The sequence below is a fragment of the Peromyscus maniculatus genome, chromosome 1 (genome assembly GCF_049852395.1).
Source record: "Peromyscus maniculatus bairdii isolate BWxNUB_F1_BW_parent chromosome 1, HU_Pman_BW_mat_3.1, whole genome shotgun sequence".
In the NCBI taxonomy this organism is placed as follows: domain Eukaryota; kingdom Metazoa; phylum Chordata; class Mammalia; order Rodentia; family Cricetidae; genus Peromyscus; species Peromyscus maniculatus.
Window position 1 is genome coordinate 165,134,888 of NC_134852.1, and position 17,046 is coordinate 165,151,933.

At 37.8% G+C, this 17,046-nt stretch overlaps 2 protein-coding genes and 1 pseudogene across 2 annotated transcripts; 2 read left to right on the forward strand and 1 right to left on the reverse strand.

The window, feature by feature from the left end:
* Window positions 1–2,497: 2,497 nt before the first annotated feature.
* LOC102927490 (olfactory receptor 5B2-like) lies at window positions 2,498–3,424 on the forward strand. Its single transcript, XM_006995035.1, has one exon. The coding sequence runs from the start codon at window positions 2,501–2,503 to the stop codon at window positions 3,422–3,424; it is 924 nt and encodes a 307-aa protein (XP_006995097.1). The 5' UTR covers window positions 2,498–2,500.
* A 6,128-nt stretch (window positions 3,425–9,552) lies between these two features.
* LOC102907199 (serine/threonine-protein kinase haspin-like) lies at window positions 9,553–12,236 on the reverse strand (annotated as a pseudogene).
* Window positions 12,237–15,732: 3,496 nt separating this feature from the next.
* Window positions 15,733–16,662, forward strand: LOC102927192 (olfactory receptor 5B3-like). Its single transcript, XM_006995034.1, has one exon. The coding sequence runs from the start codon at window positions 15,733–15,735 to the stop codon at window positions 16,660–16,662; it is 930 nt and encodes a 309-aa protein (XP_006995096.1).
* Window positions 16,663–17,046: the final 384 nt, after the last annotated feature.

Sequence of the window (17,046 nt, forward strand, 5' to 3'; positions counted from 1 at the left end):
ATGTATTGTGACATGGAAACATAAACCAAACAAAACCTTTCTTCCCCAAGTTGTTTTTGTCCAATGTTTTAATGTAGCAACAGAGAAGAGAGCAGGAATGTGTATATACTCACATGTACTTTGCACACACGTACACAGACATTGCAACACATATATACACATGATAGAAAAAAACCCCAAAGATATTCCTGTCACAAGTGGCATTGCACATGGCCCTCTATTGTTAAATGAAGCAAAACTCAAAAGACATATACTTCAGGGTATTGGTTAGGGACATATAATAAAAGTTAAATCAGTTGGATAGTTTAATTGAAAAGGGATTGCAGATGGAAGGAACAGTCATCAAAGAAAGTTTCAGATGGTTTGCCTTAGTTGATAATGGTAGTGGATATAGGGTGAGATATTTGACAGCATTCTTAGGACTATATGCTTAAAGTTCTGCATCTTGCATTAATTAGACCATTTTAAAAAACAAGAAGTAACAAGTGACACAAACACATTGGTGTACACTGAAGTAGCCAACTTGATCCCACGGGTTGTTTAATTGCTTCCTTTTCACTATGTATTACAGAGCCTCCTGGGATGAAATCTCCAGAGCTCCCCAAGTCTGTATGATTCATTCCAGGTCTCCAAGCATTAGTCTCTGAGTTCTAATATGACTCCACATCTCATCATTTTAGAGGATGTGTCTTCAGGTCACACTTTGTTGGTCTCTACTTTTCATTTCAGTGACAATGATTCTTAGGATAGAAGACCTTCTGACCTGAGAGATTGTTGTGATGCTCAACCATGGTGAGGGAAAATATTCAAAGATAAATATTAGACTTAACCAATTTTTAAAACTGTTAATCTTAAATCATGACTTGCACAAATGTCTCTATTCATTGATTTTAATTACATGCCTGTGTATTTGTGTCTCTGTGTGCTTTTGCATGAGTAAAGGTGCCCCAGGACTAGAGGAAAGGGATCTCCCTGAAGCTGGAGTAGTGTGAGTGCTGGGACCAGAATTTAGATCCTCTGCAAGAGCAGTGTGCTCTCTTAATGTCTCAGCCAGTCCTCCAGCACCTCGTATCCAGGCTTCACAGATGGAATTTGTAAAATTGGTACAGAAATGATATTATTGTGTTGGTTATGCCAATAAGCATGAGGTGAGAAATCTTTCTATGAAGAAAATAGCATGTATAACCAACTTGAAAATTGGTTCATTCTAATACCGAGTCTTCCATTTTTCTCAGCTTAGTGAAGTTGAGAATTTTTGAGTACAATCTGAGAGATTGTACCTATAATCATATGTGACACGAATCTTAAAGGGTATTATTAATAAAAACAAACCTAGGTATTGGGGTGAACACTGAAAGATCAGAGAAGCAGAACAAGCCACAGCTAATCTCACCTCGACTGTTCCTCAGCTGATCTTGTTTCCTCAAACTGGAGTCCTCCGTGTCCTCATCGCAATGGATCTCAGCTGAACTGCTGCTCAAAAGCCTAAAATCTTAACAGCCTAGTTCCTGGTCCTCATACCTTATATACCTTTCTGCTTCCTGCCATCGTTTCCTGAGATTAAAGGTGTGAGTCACCATGCCTGGCAGTTTCCACTGTGGCCTTGAACTCACAGAGATCCGGATGGATTTCTACCTCTCAAGTGATAGGGTTAAAGGTGTGCGTGCCACCATTTCTGGCCTCTATGTCTATCTAGTGGCTGTTCTGTTCTCTGATCCCAGATAAGTTTATTAGGGTGCACAATATTTTGTGGGACACAATATCACTGACTATGCGTATTTAAAGGTTAAAATTGATTTCAACCTTTTTCTAACATCTGGTATCTAAAATTCTCCAATATAGGTAATTTCTTGATTGTCGTATATAATACAATTATTTCTGCAGAGGCACAAAGGAAAAATGATAAATGTTCTATTATCACTATATTTTTACCTATTAGAGAGGGATGTTTGGAAAGAAACAAGTATAAACCATACAAAAAATGGAGAATAGGAAATGGTTATTGTTTATATGATAAAATTGTCCTAAAAGAATTAATGGGTGAGCCTGTGCTTTACCCTAATGTCCAAGCTAGCACTATCATTGGTATGTAACAGTGAAAGCAATCTAAAGTGTCTATTCAGATCATGGCAGATGAAGATTGTGGAAGTGACAGACTTTACTGAGCTTACAAGTGAACAGCAAGATAGATAAATTTACATAGTGGTTTCAGTTAAATCATTAAACTGTTTAAAACTTAGTTGACATATAGACAAAACTTTAAATTCTATGTATGTATGATTCATTAGCATTTTCCACACTCAGCAGCACATGACTGTATATGTAATTAGCACAGTGAATTGGGACAAATTACCCAGGCTTTTGTAGAGTATCTTTTAGACCATATTGCTCTTACAATGAATGTCTATATCTTGTGTCAATAATTTTCAATTTCATAATTATTATGATCCTACTCCTATTCTTATTGCCACAGAACATCTAGTGCTGTCAGGTGACAGTGATGGAGAACAGGACAGAAGTGACACAGTTCATCCTCACGGGACTCACCGATGTCCCAGGCCTGCAGCTTCCCCTCTTCATCATCTTCCTCCTCATTTACACCGTCACCCTGGTGGGGAACCTGGGGATGATGCTGCTGATTCTCTTGGACTCTCGACTCCACACTCCCATGTACTTTTTCCTGGGGAATCTTTCCCTTGTTGATCTTGGTTACTCTTCAGCTATCACTCCCAAAGTCATGGCTGGGCTTCTAGTAGGAGACAAAGTCATTTCCTACAACAACTGTGCTGTTCAGATGTTCTTCTTTGCAGGTTTTGCTACTGTGGAAAATTACTTGTTGGCCTCAATGGCCTATGATCGCTATGCAGCAGTGTGTAAGCCCCTACACTATGCCACCACTATGACTAAAAGTGTCTGTGTCTGTCTGATCATAAGCTGTTATGTCTTTGGTTTCTTAAATGCATTTGTCTTCATTGGGGATACATTCAGTCTCTCCTACTGTAAATACAATGTGATCCATCATTTTTTCTGTGATATGCCAGCCATCATGTCTCTCTCTTGCTCTGAAAGACATGTGAATGAGCTGGTTTCTGTTTGTCTAGCCAGCTTCAATATTTTGTGTGCTCTCATAATTATCATAGTGTCCTACACAGTAATTTTCACCACCATCCTAAAGATGCACTCAGGTACAGGATACCAGAAGGCTGTATCCACCTGTGCCTCCCACTTCACCGCTGTCACTATTTTCTATGGGACTCTGATCTTCATGTACTTACAGCCAAGCTCTAGTCATGCAATGGACACTGACAAAATTGTGTCTGTGTTTTATACCATGTTCATCCCCATGCTGAATCCTCTGGTCTACAGTTTGAGGAACAAGGAGGTCAAAGGTGCTTTCAGAAAAATTGTTCTGCTGGAAAAGTAAGTTTTATGTTGATAACCTTAACATTTTGGTATACACACTATCTAGATTTATTGTTGTAGGGTTGTCTCCATGTACTGGGTTACATTTAAAATCAATGCTATTTTAAGTGCCTGAGATGTGTCCCTTCCCTCTACTCTTTACTCAGAGAAAAGGAACGTTACATTTAAAAGCATAGCCTGAGTCAGATGCTTTTGATATATTTGATTCTGTTTTGTCAAAATGTCATTACCAATATTGATATGTTTAATCACCTTCCTTGAATTTTTACTATGACATATCATGATGGTTAACCCTCATTGTCAACAGGACTGGATTTAGTATCTTTATGAATGCTTCTCTGGGTAATGTAATAAATATTTTTTTTTCCTGAAAGTTTGACTATAGAGAATAGTAGGACCATTCCATGGACTGGGGACCTCTGATGATTAAAAAGGGAAAGAGAGCTTAGTACCAGAAACTCTTTCTGACTCTCCTGACTGCAGAGAAAATTGTGACCAGCTCTTTTAAGCTCCAGCCACCATGCTTTCTTCAACTTCATGGAATACATGTATACATCCTCTTAAGCCTTGAGCCAAAATAAACCTTATTTTTTTCTAAAGTTGCTTTTGTTGTGTACTTTGTCCCAGAGACAGGAAAGGGAAAGGTAAGTGATACACCCATCAGTACAAATAAATACATGTCAAAAATGAAAAAGCCCATGAGAAAGAGAAACATACAAGGATGCTGAGTGAGGATTCATGAAAATACATTTGGAAAATCAAACAAATGAAAAGATTTTTTTTTGTGTGTTATCACATGATAACTGTATAAATAGAAAACCTCCATTGGTCAGAAAAATGGTTTTATTGTTGCTATTGTTTGGGTTGTAGTGTGTGTATTGAGTGTGTGTGACTATGAGTATCCTATGCAGGTGGACTAATATTTGACTCAGTGGAATTACTACCAACTTATTTCCTGGTCAGTAGGCAGATATCCTCAAGCCACTGAGGGTTGCAGAAACTGAACAGTACATTATATAAACAATAAATTCTATTTAAATTTAAAAAATCCATTTGTTCTCACTTTTAGACATCAGTTATTGAATCTCCTGTTTTTCTCTCCCCCAGTTTCATATGAATGATTAGTTGTCTACTCCACACCCATGTTAACACCATGTCTTTAAAATCAGAATAAATCACAAGTCTTGTTGTTACATAGTTTTCAGATAGCATGTCATGATACTACTTAGGATCCATATTCATTCTTGCATATCCTATAACAAATCTCACATTGCTCTATCATGTCCTGTGGATTTGTTTACTGGAGAATTTTAATAAACTGGTGTTTAAGAATCATGATCTATTTTTAGTAGATGTATTAAAATATAAATTCTAAAAGTTTAAAAAAATTTATTTCCATTTTATTCTGTCTTAATTCGAGAAAAATACTGGTAAATGAAATATGTTCTACTTCTCTGAATATTTTAACCACATATATGCACATATGTACATCTAATAGGAATTTGTACTCTATTTTCAGTCATTTGCACAGCAGTTTATTCATATCTACACTTTTAAGACAATAAATCAGAGGGAAAATATTGTTTTTGAAGATTGAATACATATTATTGATAACACTCTTACACTTTAAAACAAAAATCTGGTCAATCTGGATAGCTGAATGTTGAAGAATGATAATATATCCTTATCTACAACCCTGCACGAATCTGAACTCCAAATGGATCAAGGTCCTCAACATAAGACCAGATATCATGAATCTGACAGAATTGAAAGTAGGTAATAGTTCTGAACTCATTGAAATGAGGAAAGGACTTTATGAAGAGGGCCCCAATAGTGTAGGCATTAAGACTTAAAATCAATAAGTGATACCTTATGAAGGTGAAAATGTTCTGTACAGTAAAGGGCAATAAAGACTAGCAAAGTGTCAGAATGAGAAAAGAATCTTCACAAATTATATATCTGAAAAAGGGTTAGTAACTAGAATATTAATACAACAATAGCAACAACAAATCCTTAGCATCAAAACACTCCCACCCTTATTAAAAATGGGTATAGAACTAAACGGAGTTCTCAAAAGATGAAACATTAATGATTGTGAAATACTTAAAGAAGTGTTCAACATCCTTAGCCATCAGGAAAATAAAAACTTTAACTACTTTAAGATTTTATTTTATACCTGTCAGAATGTTCAAGATAAATGAAACAAATAACGATGGATGCTGGCAATGATGCAGGGAAAAAGGAATACTTATTTATTGATGGTGCAAACTGGTACAGCCATTATAAAAATCAGTGTGGAATTTTCTCAACAAGCTGAGAATAGATCTGCCATACTATTCTTGGGCATATGCCTAAAAGTCTCCACACTTAATACAGGGATACTTGCTTATCAATGTTTACTGATGTCATATTCATAATTGCTAGAAAGTGGAAACATCCTAGATATCCATCAGCCAATGAATGGCTAATGAAAATGTGGTTCATTTATATAATAGAATATTATTCAACTGTTAAGAAAAATGAAATTTTGCAGGTAAGTAAATGAAGTTAGAAACAGTCATTCTGGGTGAGGTAACCCAGATCCTGGGTGAGATAACCCAGATTCAGAAATGAATTGTCTGTAATATAGTATATAGCCTCCTTTAAGCTTTTGATATGTGTTTTTCATTTGTTACAACCATAGAGGCTAGGAAGCTTGTAAACAAGCAGGGTGGGGTGAGTGGATCATCCAGGGAAGAGAAATAGAATATAGTGTTATAAAAGAATAAAGGGAAAACCCAAATAGAAGGATTAAATGGGAGATGAGAATGGGAGGGCAGGGAGGAAACATGGGAGGAACAATTGACACTGAAAATATTTCTAAAGCCATACAGACCAACTACTGTAGATGCTTCCTTTTCATATATGCACATATATGAAAGGAATTTAAATTGAATTACAATATATGGGGGGGGCAAGAAAAATGTCCCAACTAAACTTATATGCTACTTAGTAAGACCCCTAGAGCCCAATATTGGTCAGAGATTATGGAGTCATTGGCCAAAGGGTCTCATAAACCTCTCTAAACCTCACAGTTTATTGCCAGTGCTATTGGTCATCTTCTTAACTTGACAGTAAGGCCCTGTTGCTGAAGATACCACTTATTTATGCCATCTAACATCTAACCTCTAATGGAACAAATGGAGAAATCAAGCTTCACCTCTAATGACTAGTGTTCATGGTGTTGCCATACATGCTACCAGAGGAGAAGAGTAATCATCTGTCTCACATAGCTACAAACGAGGAGAGAGAGAGAGAGAGAGAGAGAGAGAGAGAGAGAGAGAGAGAGAGAGAGAGAGAGAGAGAGAATAGTGACTTGCTTGCAAGATATACTGGTGCAATAGTGGCCAACACTATTATGGGGGAAGCCAACAACAGTCTGATTGGATTTAAGGTCCTTTGAATGGCATGGAACCTATGCCTGAAAAATCTATAAAGTGGTATGATTGGTAGGGCATAGGCCCTAGGGGAAAACCTACTATTTTTATTTTGCTTGAAGAACAGAGCAATGAAATGGCCATGGTGAATTATGCTATAACTGTATAGAATATTACATTGGTCAACCCTCATTAGAGAAATTTCTCCATTCAGTAAAATCACCGATATAATCAACTGAGACCCATAACTGGGCAATGTGCAGAATGTGAGAGACTTTGGAACCCTCACCCCTAAGTGGGGTGTCTTTGTCACACACTTCCCTTCAAGGTCAGGGATCTCTGTGGAAGAAAAACAGAAAAATTGTAAAAGCCAGAGGTGATGAATGCTCCAAGGTGGGGAGGATGTTGGGAGAGATGGAGGAATTGAACTCTAATCAGTATATATTATATGAAAAAAAAAATCTATCTTTTCAGTTAAATATAGAAAAAAGTGTTAAAATTGTATAAAAAAATTTACATCAATAATTACAATACAAAATAAAATAGTTTTCTTAAGGAAAGATTGCTGACACTTTACTCTTTTATGGTATTCTGTTCTAATTTTGTTGTGATGTTGCTGATGTAGAACCACTAGGCTCTGGTGGTGCCATATTGCTCTTTATGTTGTTGAATGTATTCTTGCCCTGTCGTCTACCCATCTCTTCCTCCATTGGGTGTAAATGGTGTCCGTGTCTCAGGGAGCCACTCGGTCCATTTGGAACTCTTGGTCCAATTGAAGCTGGCAGAGTCTGTGTCTCAGGGAGCAGCTGTAGTCTTGGCGGATGGATGGGTGGGTTTGGGGGGTGGAGTGGGTCTTGTAGCTTACAGGGTCTGGTAGAGGGGTGGTAGTCAGGTCTGCCTGCAGGAGTCCTGCCTAATGGTCTGCAACTGGGGCTCTTGGTCCAATTGGAGCTGTTGGAGTCTGTCTCAGGGGCAGTTGCAGTCTCAGAGGATGGGAGGGTTTGAGGGGGTGCGTAGAATGAGGCTTGTAGGTTTGGGAGTGCTACATCTTGCAGGCAACAGAAAGCCAGCTGAGTGTCACACTGAGAAAAGCTTGAGCAAAAGAGACCTCACATCCCACCCCACAGTGTTACATTTCCTCCAACAGGGCCTCACCTCCTAATAGTGCCACTCCCTTTGGGAGCCATTTTCTTTCAAACCACCTAATTCCACTCTCTGGCCTCCAAATGCTTATAGCCACTATCATAATGCAAAAAAATGCATTCAGTCCAACTTCAAAAGTCCCCATAGTCTGTAACAGTCTCAAATTTGTTTCAAAGTCCAAAGTCTCTTCTGAGATGCATGGCAAACTCTTAACTGTAAATCAAAATTCCCTTATAAAAATCAAAAAGGAGGTCACAAACTCCCAGCATATTATGGGACAGGATATATATTACCATTCCAAAACACAGGGAAGGGAGCATAGCAAAGAAACACTGGACAAAAGCAATACTGAAAACCAGCTGGACAAACGCTAAACTGTAGCTCCATGTCTGATATCAAAATGCTCTTCAGAATGTTCTTCAGATCTCCAACTCTGTTAAGCTTTGTTGACTGCAACACACTGCTTTCTTTTGGGTTGGTTCTACTCCCAGTTAGTTGCTGTCCTCAGCAGGTATCCCACAACTCTGGCATCTCTAACATCGTGGATTTTCCAAGACAATCCAGGCTTCAAATTTACAGCTTCACACAATGGCCTCTGTACTAGGCTTCCATTCAGGGATACCCCTGACACATGCCTGGCCTCAGCAGCTTTATTCTGTAACTCCTTTCTTCTGTTCTTAACTCTAAATTCAGAACCATGTGGCAGAAACTGCCAAGTTCGTCTTCTTGCTGGGGTTGGAACATGGTCCCCCTCCTTCAATTACATCTTCACAGCTTTCTGTTTTTGATTTCCTTCACTGTCTAAGCTTGGATGTTCTGAAACTTACTCTGTTGACCAAGCTGGCTTCAGCTCTGAGCTTTAAGCTTTTCTTTAGTTTCTTTCCACAAGTTGGAACTTAGTTGGGTAGGATCTTGCCCTGAGATCATCACTCCCTCTATTCCATTTCTTTCTTTCTTTTTTTTGCCATAGAGCTATTTATTTTCCTTTTGAAAATCTGTAAATTCTTCTCCTGTGTGATTGTTTATCAATTTGATAAACAAACACTTCCAATACTTTCCCTGTACTGGTGTACACCCCTCCTTCTTTGTTTTGAACCTCTAGTCTCTTTTTTTTTCTGTTCTGCTACATCCTTTTTGCATCTAGTAAATAATTCATCTGAAGTCTGCACTAGCCTTGGCAACAGCTTCAGGAGCAGTAAGGACCACAGCTGAGGGCAGGGCTTTCCTGACTTGTTTTTGCTCATCCTGCATAAGGTATCAAGGCTCAAAAACAGCAATATCAGATTGGTAGACTCTGCTGACAGAAAGAGGATTTATAAGATATATACCCTTGTCCTCTGTGTAGTTTCTTTTCAAGCACACTTGTTAAAAGCAAGTTTAATCATGTTGACAAACATTTTGGTTACCTTTTAAAAACAAGAGTCTCTTAAAAAGCTGACAGAGGACTTTTTGAAGATGGGCATTTACCTCCATCCTGCTCTAGTGACAGAGATTAAAAACAGTACCAGAGGCATTGAAGGTGTACTCAATGAGGCTTTGGAAGTGCTCTCAACACTAATCACTGGCTTACTTATACTGTGTTGGCAGAGCTGAACCTCAGTACAGTTCTGTGGAAATGCTGTAGTTTTTTCTTTACCTGCTTCATGGCTGTGGTCTGACATTTAGTCTTAAAGCTTATATGATTCAGAATCTTGTCTGTGAGGTAATGTAGTCACAGCATATTATTTTAAGGGTGATACTCACCCTAGAAATTTTTGTTCTCCTTCCTCATGAGCCTATAGATCTCAAACTGGTGGTCACTTTCACCTGTAAATAGTTCCTCTTCAGCGGAGATATCACTGAAAACCTCAATCCCATCCCACTCTAAGCAGGACAGAGTATAGTTAGTGATGTTGACTTGTAGTTCATGGTTGGGAATGGTGCTTTTCTTCCCATTGAGGGTGTCATGAAGCTCTTTGAGGTTGGTTTTAAGAGCATATTCCCCCAGTGTAAGTCATGGTGCTTCCACCATGGCAAGGAATGTGGTGATTTGGTGCAGAATGCTCTTTGCAGTAGCCACAGAGGACAGCTTTGTTTTCATGTGCTCTAAGTCAACCCTACCAAACTCAAATTCCAGTATAATAAAGAGCTGGTCTTCCTGGAAAAAGTGAGGCTGGTCATTTGCAGCTTATTGTTTGAGTTATTATGATCTCAGGTTTTGAGCAGCAAGGGAGGGTAAGGCCCTTGAACACAGTGTACTGAGTTCAGTCCAATAAAGCCTTCTGTGTGATTGTACACCTCATCAGACAAGAGACTCAGCTCTTCAGAGATGATGATCTCTGGTAGGATCTCCTCAAAGGTTTTTTGATGGGATCCATTTACTAAATCTTGTCCTTCAATAGCAATGATTTTTAGGGCTACAGGTGTTTGATCAGTAATTGTTTGAAACACTTTCCCAAACACTCCTTCCCCAATCTTCTCACAATGTTCCAGTTTTCTGTGGAAAGGCAATCATCAAAGGGAATAGGCTGTTCCTGATTACACTCCCCATAAACCTTTTCAGCATAAGATGGCTTTTTGTCTGTGACTTGCAGGGTCTTTAAGAGCTTAGCAAATACATAGCTGCTAAAAATTCAAGAACCATTTAATCTGATATGACATATGGCTCATGTGGCAGAGGCCTATACCTGACACCTAGGTTCTATCTTATTTGCTTCTCTTTTCTGGTCCCCACTGAAGATTGAAGCTTATGAGATTATTTGACATATGAGGTAATATAACATGCTCTGATGAAGGATATCTCACCATTACAGCCCTCAGAGGTAATGGTATACTATGCTTCTTTTCTATCAGAAGGAAGGCTCTTCATAACTAGTGATTACATAACAACAAATTGTATACATGCCTTTTACACATTTGTGAATATTCAAGTTCCCTTATTAAAGATTCCTAGTTTAAAGGTTTTCTTTTATGAAATTTCAACTTTTAAGTTTATTTACTTATTCATGTATTGAAAACAGATTCTTCTCTCATATAACACATCCCAACCACAGTTACCCTCTTTCTACTCTTCTCAGCTTTCTCCCATCTCCCTTCTTCCCCTAAGATCCACACCTCCTCTGTTTACCTTCAGAAAATACAGGCCTCCTAGGGATATCAACTGATTGAGGCATAGCAAGATGCAGCAAGACTAGGTACAAACACTCTTATCAAGGCTGGACTAGGCAAGCTAATAGAAGGAAAAGGGTTGCAAGGGCAGGCAAAAGAGTCAGAGACACCTCCATTCCCTTTATTAGGAGTTCCACAAAAACCCTAAGTGAAACAACCCCAACATATATCTAGAGGACCTAGTAATGACCATCTGTGATTGTCATTTCACTCTCTGTGAGCCCCTACAAGCCCTGCTTAGTTGATTCTGTGGGCCATATTCTCTTGGTGTACTTGACCCGCTCTGGCTCCTACAATCCTTCTTGCCTCTCTTCCATTGGGTTCCCTCAGCTCCACTTAATGTTTGCTGTGGGTCAATATGGTGATATTTTATTTTTACTAAAATGTGATTTTATTTGTATGTTAATAAATAAAGTTGCCTGGGGGTCAGAGCTAATAGCAAGCCATAGCAGAGCTGGGCATTCGTGGCACATGCCTTTAGTCCCAGCACTTGGTAGACAGAGCTAGGTAGATCTCTGTGTGGTCAAGGATACAGCCAGCATTGGAGACACATGCCTTTAATCTCAATACCAACCATAGAAGACCTGGAGGTCTGCACAGACAGGCAGTGATGAGGCAGTCATGTGGTTGGTTTTACAACCAATGAGAAGGCAAAACAGAAAGTCTATATGAAGACAAACACACAAGAAGTAGGTCTCTCTCTTGGCTAAAGAGGCTAGCTGCAACAGACGGGTAAGGCTCTTAGCTCTGATCTCTTGGCTTTCTTCTTTGCATTGGTTCTGTGTTTCTTATTTAATAAGACGGTTGGTTACTTCTACAGGTCTCTGCTTGTGCTCCCATCAGCTGCTGGAGGAAGTCTGTCAAGTTAGACATTGACCTGTGAGTACAGGAGACTATAATTAATATTTTCACTGATATTTTTATGCTCAAGCACTTACAAGTTATATCCTGCCCATTCTATTTTGGTTGTCTCATTCATCACATGCATTTTTCCATAAATTTTACAACATAGTTTGTTTTGAGTTTATTGGAAAATTTGTGCTATTCACCTATTGAGTCATACCTCAATTGCATACTAATCTTCTTGGTTATTTCAATTGCTGTCATTCCAGTATTATTGACATAAAAATTGTGTAGTTGTGTATGGTATGTGTGTGTGTGTGTGTATGTGTGTGTGTGTGTGTGTGTGTGTGTGTGTGTGTGTAGACTTTCTGACTTTCTGTAGACAGATATGAGAAAGTCAGAAAGAAGGAGTATTTGTTGTTTGGAATTGACTTCAGGGATTTATGGAGGTAGAAAAATCCACTTGGAACTGATTGTTCTATTGACATTTAATAGGAAAAAAGACCAGTATCAGTGTCAGCTCTCAAGAATCATTCTTGTCATGTCTCTTTTCACTCATTTGTCTTCAAAGATGGTTGTTGTCTTTTTAAAGGTTCAAGTTCTCTTACTATTTATGGCTTCCATGGTTCCTGATGAGAAATTCTCTATTATCCCATCTATGAATCCTTTCCCTATGGCTGTAAAAGCTGTGTGTTTCTTGAGGTTCTGTGACAATATATTTGACCTTAAGTGGTTTCATTGTTGTGTGTGTGTGTGTTTGTATGTGTGTGTGTGTTTCTATATTATCTTTCTTGGCTTATATATGTTTTTGGATGGGAGAAGATTATTTCTTTTACAAATTTTCATTTTGAGACATGTGTGAAAATTGCTTATGATCATGTGTAATAAGAAATTTTCTATTATCCTGTCTATGAATCCTTTCCCTATGGCTGTAAAAAGCTGTGTGTTTCTTGAGGTTCTGTGACAATATATTTGACCTTAAGTGGTTTCGTTGATGTGTGTGTGGGTGTGTGGGTGTGTGTATTTCTCTCTATATTATATTTCTTGGCTTATATATGTTTTTGGATGGGAGAAGATTATTTCTTTTACAAATTTGCATTTTGGGACATGTGTGAAAATTGCTTATGATGATGTGTAATTGAAAGTGTGACTCTATCTCTGGCTGGCAAAAATTCAATCCCAGGATTGATGTGTGATAGTAATGCATATAAGTGTTAAAGAAGAAAGCCATTTTCTGAGGAAGGAGCACTGTTGGGGGAAGGAATGGTGCCAGCATGAAGTGGTGTGAAGAGATGGAGTAATGGACTGACAGAGGTGGACCAACAGGAACCAAGGTGTAAAATGTTACAATGAAAAACCCATTACTTTGCATGCTTATTTAAAATACAGGAAAAACTTTGGTCAGGATATACTGTATGAGAGAAGAAACTATTTTCAGTAAAAATAATAAGCAAAATAAAAACACATTAAAACTATATCCTAAGAAGATTTCTTGAAATATGTTATAGAATGTTCCCAAATGAAAATAAAATAAAAAGAATCATTACTAATTTAAATTTTCAAAGCCAATTCATAAAAGTAATACAAAATTATCTGTGCATATTAAAGTAACCAAGTGATTCTCATGGGTCAATTAATTGCTTCCTCCACATAATGTAGGGACAGAAGCTGTAGGTAGACTCCTGGGAGAAGTCTGCATAATTTGCTCCAGATCTGCATATGAGAGGCTATGAAACACAAACACAACTCCATACTACAGTTTTTAAGGAATAAACTTCATGTCCTGCTTAATTGGTTAATGGTTTTTTATTTCAGTCATAATAGTTAACCGTAAAGCCTTCTGACCAGAGGATTAACTAGGAGCCTCAACCACGGTGAGAGAAAATATTAAAAGAAAAACATTAGGCTGGTATTCTTTTAAATTGTTAACTTAGCCTGGAGATTTTCACTGACATCTCTTTATTCATCCTTACAGCTAGAATTTGCAAAATATGTGGCAGATGTGACATTACCATGGCATTACCTATAAAGCAGAAAGAAATTACAGTTAACTTGGACACTGATCTATGTTAACACTCATTCTTCTATTTTTTTTCTGCACAGAGAACTTAAAATCTTTTTAATACAACTAGGAGAGCATGTGCTTGTAACCACATTTAGGCCTCATTCCATTGCTGACTTTGTATCAGACTGACTTATTTCGGTGAATAAATTTTTCTCCTAAAAAAAACTGGTGAGGGTGAATGAATATACAGTAAATAGTGTAATTCATGTCAACCCAGTGGCAGATGTACCCACTGTGACTTACTGAAAAAGTGAAAATATTATTTTCAGTAGTTTCCAAAAACTAAGTTCTAAGTGAGGTATAGATATAGACATTTTCATCCTAGGTAATTTACTGATTGCGCTCATGTGATACACAAAGCTAAGATTAAAAAACTTAAATATCTCAGTGAATGACACTGACCAATTAGAGTTTTATATTTAGAATATGTTCGTCTATCATAGGAGGTAATAAACAGGCAACAAAAAACATACAAAAAACAAAAAAGGGAAATGATCCTTGTTCAAGTGATAAATTGCCCTGAATGAATTACCAGGGACTGTGTTTTAGTGCTTTCTCTGAATTCATATCATAGAGAGGAAACAATAAATGCGATCTAACTGTTTAAATCAGTTGTTGGTAAGTGACAAATGTGGAAGTGTTGAACTTTATTGAGTTCAGAAATGAACTGGAAGATATATTTGTTGTTCATTTATTAATTTAAGAACTAATTAGCATATGGAAAACACTTTTCTTTTTCTATTTAAGTTTTTCATGCAATATGTTTTGATTATGCTTTCGTCCTCCTCTAATTACTCCTAGATCCTGTCTACCCAACCAACTTTGTGTCTTCTCTCTCTCTCTCTCTCTCTCTCTCTCTCTCTCTCTCTCTCTCTCTCTCTCTCTCTCTCTTTCTCTCCTCTGTCTCTGTCTCTGTCTCTCTCTCTGTGTGTCTCTCCCCACTTCCTCTCAAAAAACCTCACAAAGTGAAAACCAAACCAAACAAAAAATCAATAGAACAAAAATTTGAGAAAAATCCCAAAACAAATAAAAATCTTACAAAAACCATGGAGTTCATTTTGTAGAGGCCAACTACTCCTCTGCATGGTACCTGCTCTGTGATATGGTTGATATACCCAGTGCAACTGCATTGGAGAAAGATGATTTTATCTTTTCCAGTGTGTGTCATTTACAGATAGTTTCTTGATTTCAAGTTGGAGCCTGTGTCTACTTTCCCCTCTTCAGGTTGGGGCCACTCTGGCTGGAACTTCTGCATGTTGCCATAGTCTGTGTGAATCCATATGTCTATCAGTCCTGTTGAATCTGAAAGACACTGTTACCTTGGAGTCATCCATTCCCTCTGTCTCTTACAATCTTTCCACATCTTCTTCCACATAGTTCCTTCAGTTCTATGAGATGTTTGATGGAGACATCCCATTTGGGACAAGGTTCTCCAAAGTGTCTAACTCTCTGCACACTGATGAATGCCACTTTTAAATTATACACATTACCTTTTATATTTAATAGCATGTGACCATATATGTAGCAAACACATTAAATTGACATTCAAAGTCCAGGCTTTGGCAGAGAATCTTTACAAACAAGTTGTTAATATAATGAATGTCTATATCTTGTGTTTATGCTTCTTAATTTCAAGTTCGTTATTTTCATATTCCTTTTCTTTCTCATTGCCACAGAGCATTAAGTGACTGTCAGATGACAATGATGAACAGGACAGAAGTAACACAGTTTATCCTCATGGGACTGACCAATGACCCAGGCCTGCAGCTTCCCCTCTTCATCACTTTCCTCCTCATCTACGTCATCACCTTGATTGGGAACCTGGGGATGATCCTGCTGATTCTCTTGGATTCTCGGCTCCATACCCCCATGTACTTCTTCCTTGGTAACTTGTCCCTGGTTGATTTTGGTTACTCTTCAGCTGTCACTCCCAAAGTCATGGCTGGGCTCCTTATAGGAGACAAGATCATGTCTTACAATGATTGTGCTGCTCAGATGTTCTTTTTTGCAGCCTTTGCTACTGTGGAGAACTTCTTGTTGGCCTCAATGGCCTACGATCGCTATGCAGCAGTGTGTAAGCCCCTACACTATGCCTCCTCCATGAATACAAGTGTGTGTGTGTGTCTGATCGTGGGCTGCTATGTTCTTGCTTTCTTGAATGTCTCAGTCTACACTGGGGATACATTCAGTCTCTCCTTCTGTGAGTCTAATGTGGTTCATCACTTTTTCTGTGATATGCCAGCAGTCATGGCTCTCTCTTGTTCTGATAGACATATTAATGAACTAGTTCTTATTTGTCTAGCCAGCTTCAATATCTTTTTTGCTCTCATAATAATATTAGTATCCTATATTGTAATTTTCATAACGATCTTTAAGATGCACTCAAGAGCAGGGCATCAAAAGGCCATATCTACTTGTGCTTCCCACTTCACTGCAGTTTTTATTTTCTATGGAACAATAATCTTCATGTATTTGCAGCCCACCTCTAGACATACAATGGACAATGACAAAATTGTGTCTGTGTTCTACACCATGGTCATCCCCATGTTGAATCCTCTAGTTTACAGCCTGAGGAACAAAGAGGTCAAGAGGGCATTCATGAAAATGGTTCTGAATGAAAAATAATTATTATAACATTAAATATAGATGATTAAAATTCATTCTTATGAGATCTTCTGCATATACTTGTTTGTATTTTAACCATACTAGTTCAAGATCAGACTTCTTATTCATGTCTCTGTATATCATTTTCTCCCAAGAATCAAAGAACTTTATACTTAGAAGCACAATGTGTCACAAAGAATATTTTTGATTTTTTTGAGTTTGATTTGTCAAAAACATTTTTTTACCATTATTAATACATTCAAATATTTCTTTTCACTTTTTTCTTCTGGTATATCATGATAGTTAATCTTCATTTTCAACTTGACTGGAGTCTTAATCCCCATTGAAATATACTTCAGGATGTCCACTAGTGTGTTTTTGTGTTTGTTGTTATTTTATTGCAGC

What these genes read in the sequence shown, in the direction of transcription:
- LOC102927490 (XM_006995035.1), top strand. Translation starts at nt 2,501, where the DNA reads ATGGAGAACAGGACAGAAGTGACACAGTTCATCCTCACGGGACTCACC.
- LOC102927192 (XM_006995034.1), top strand. Translation starts at nt 15,733, where the DNA reads ATGACAATGATGAACAGGACAGAAGTAACACAGTTTATCCTCATGGGA.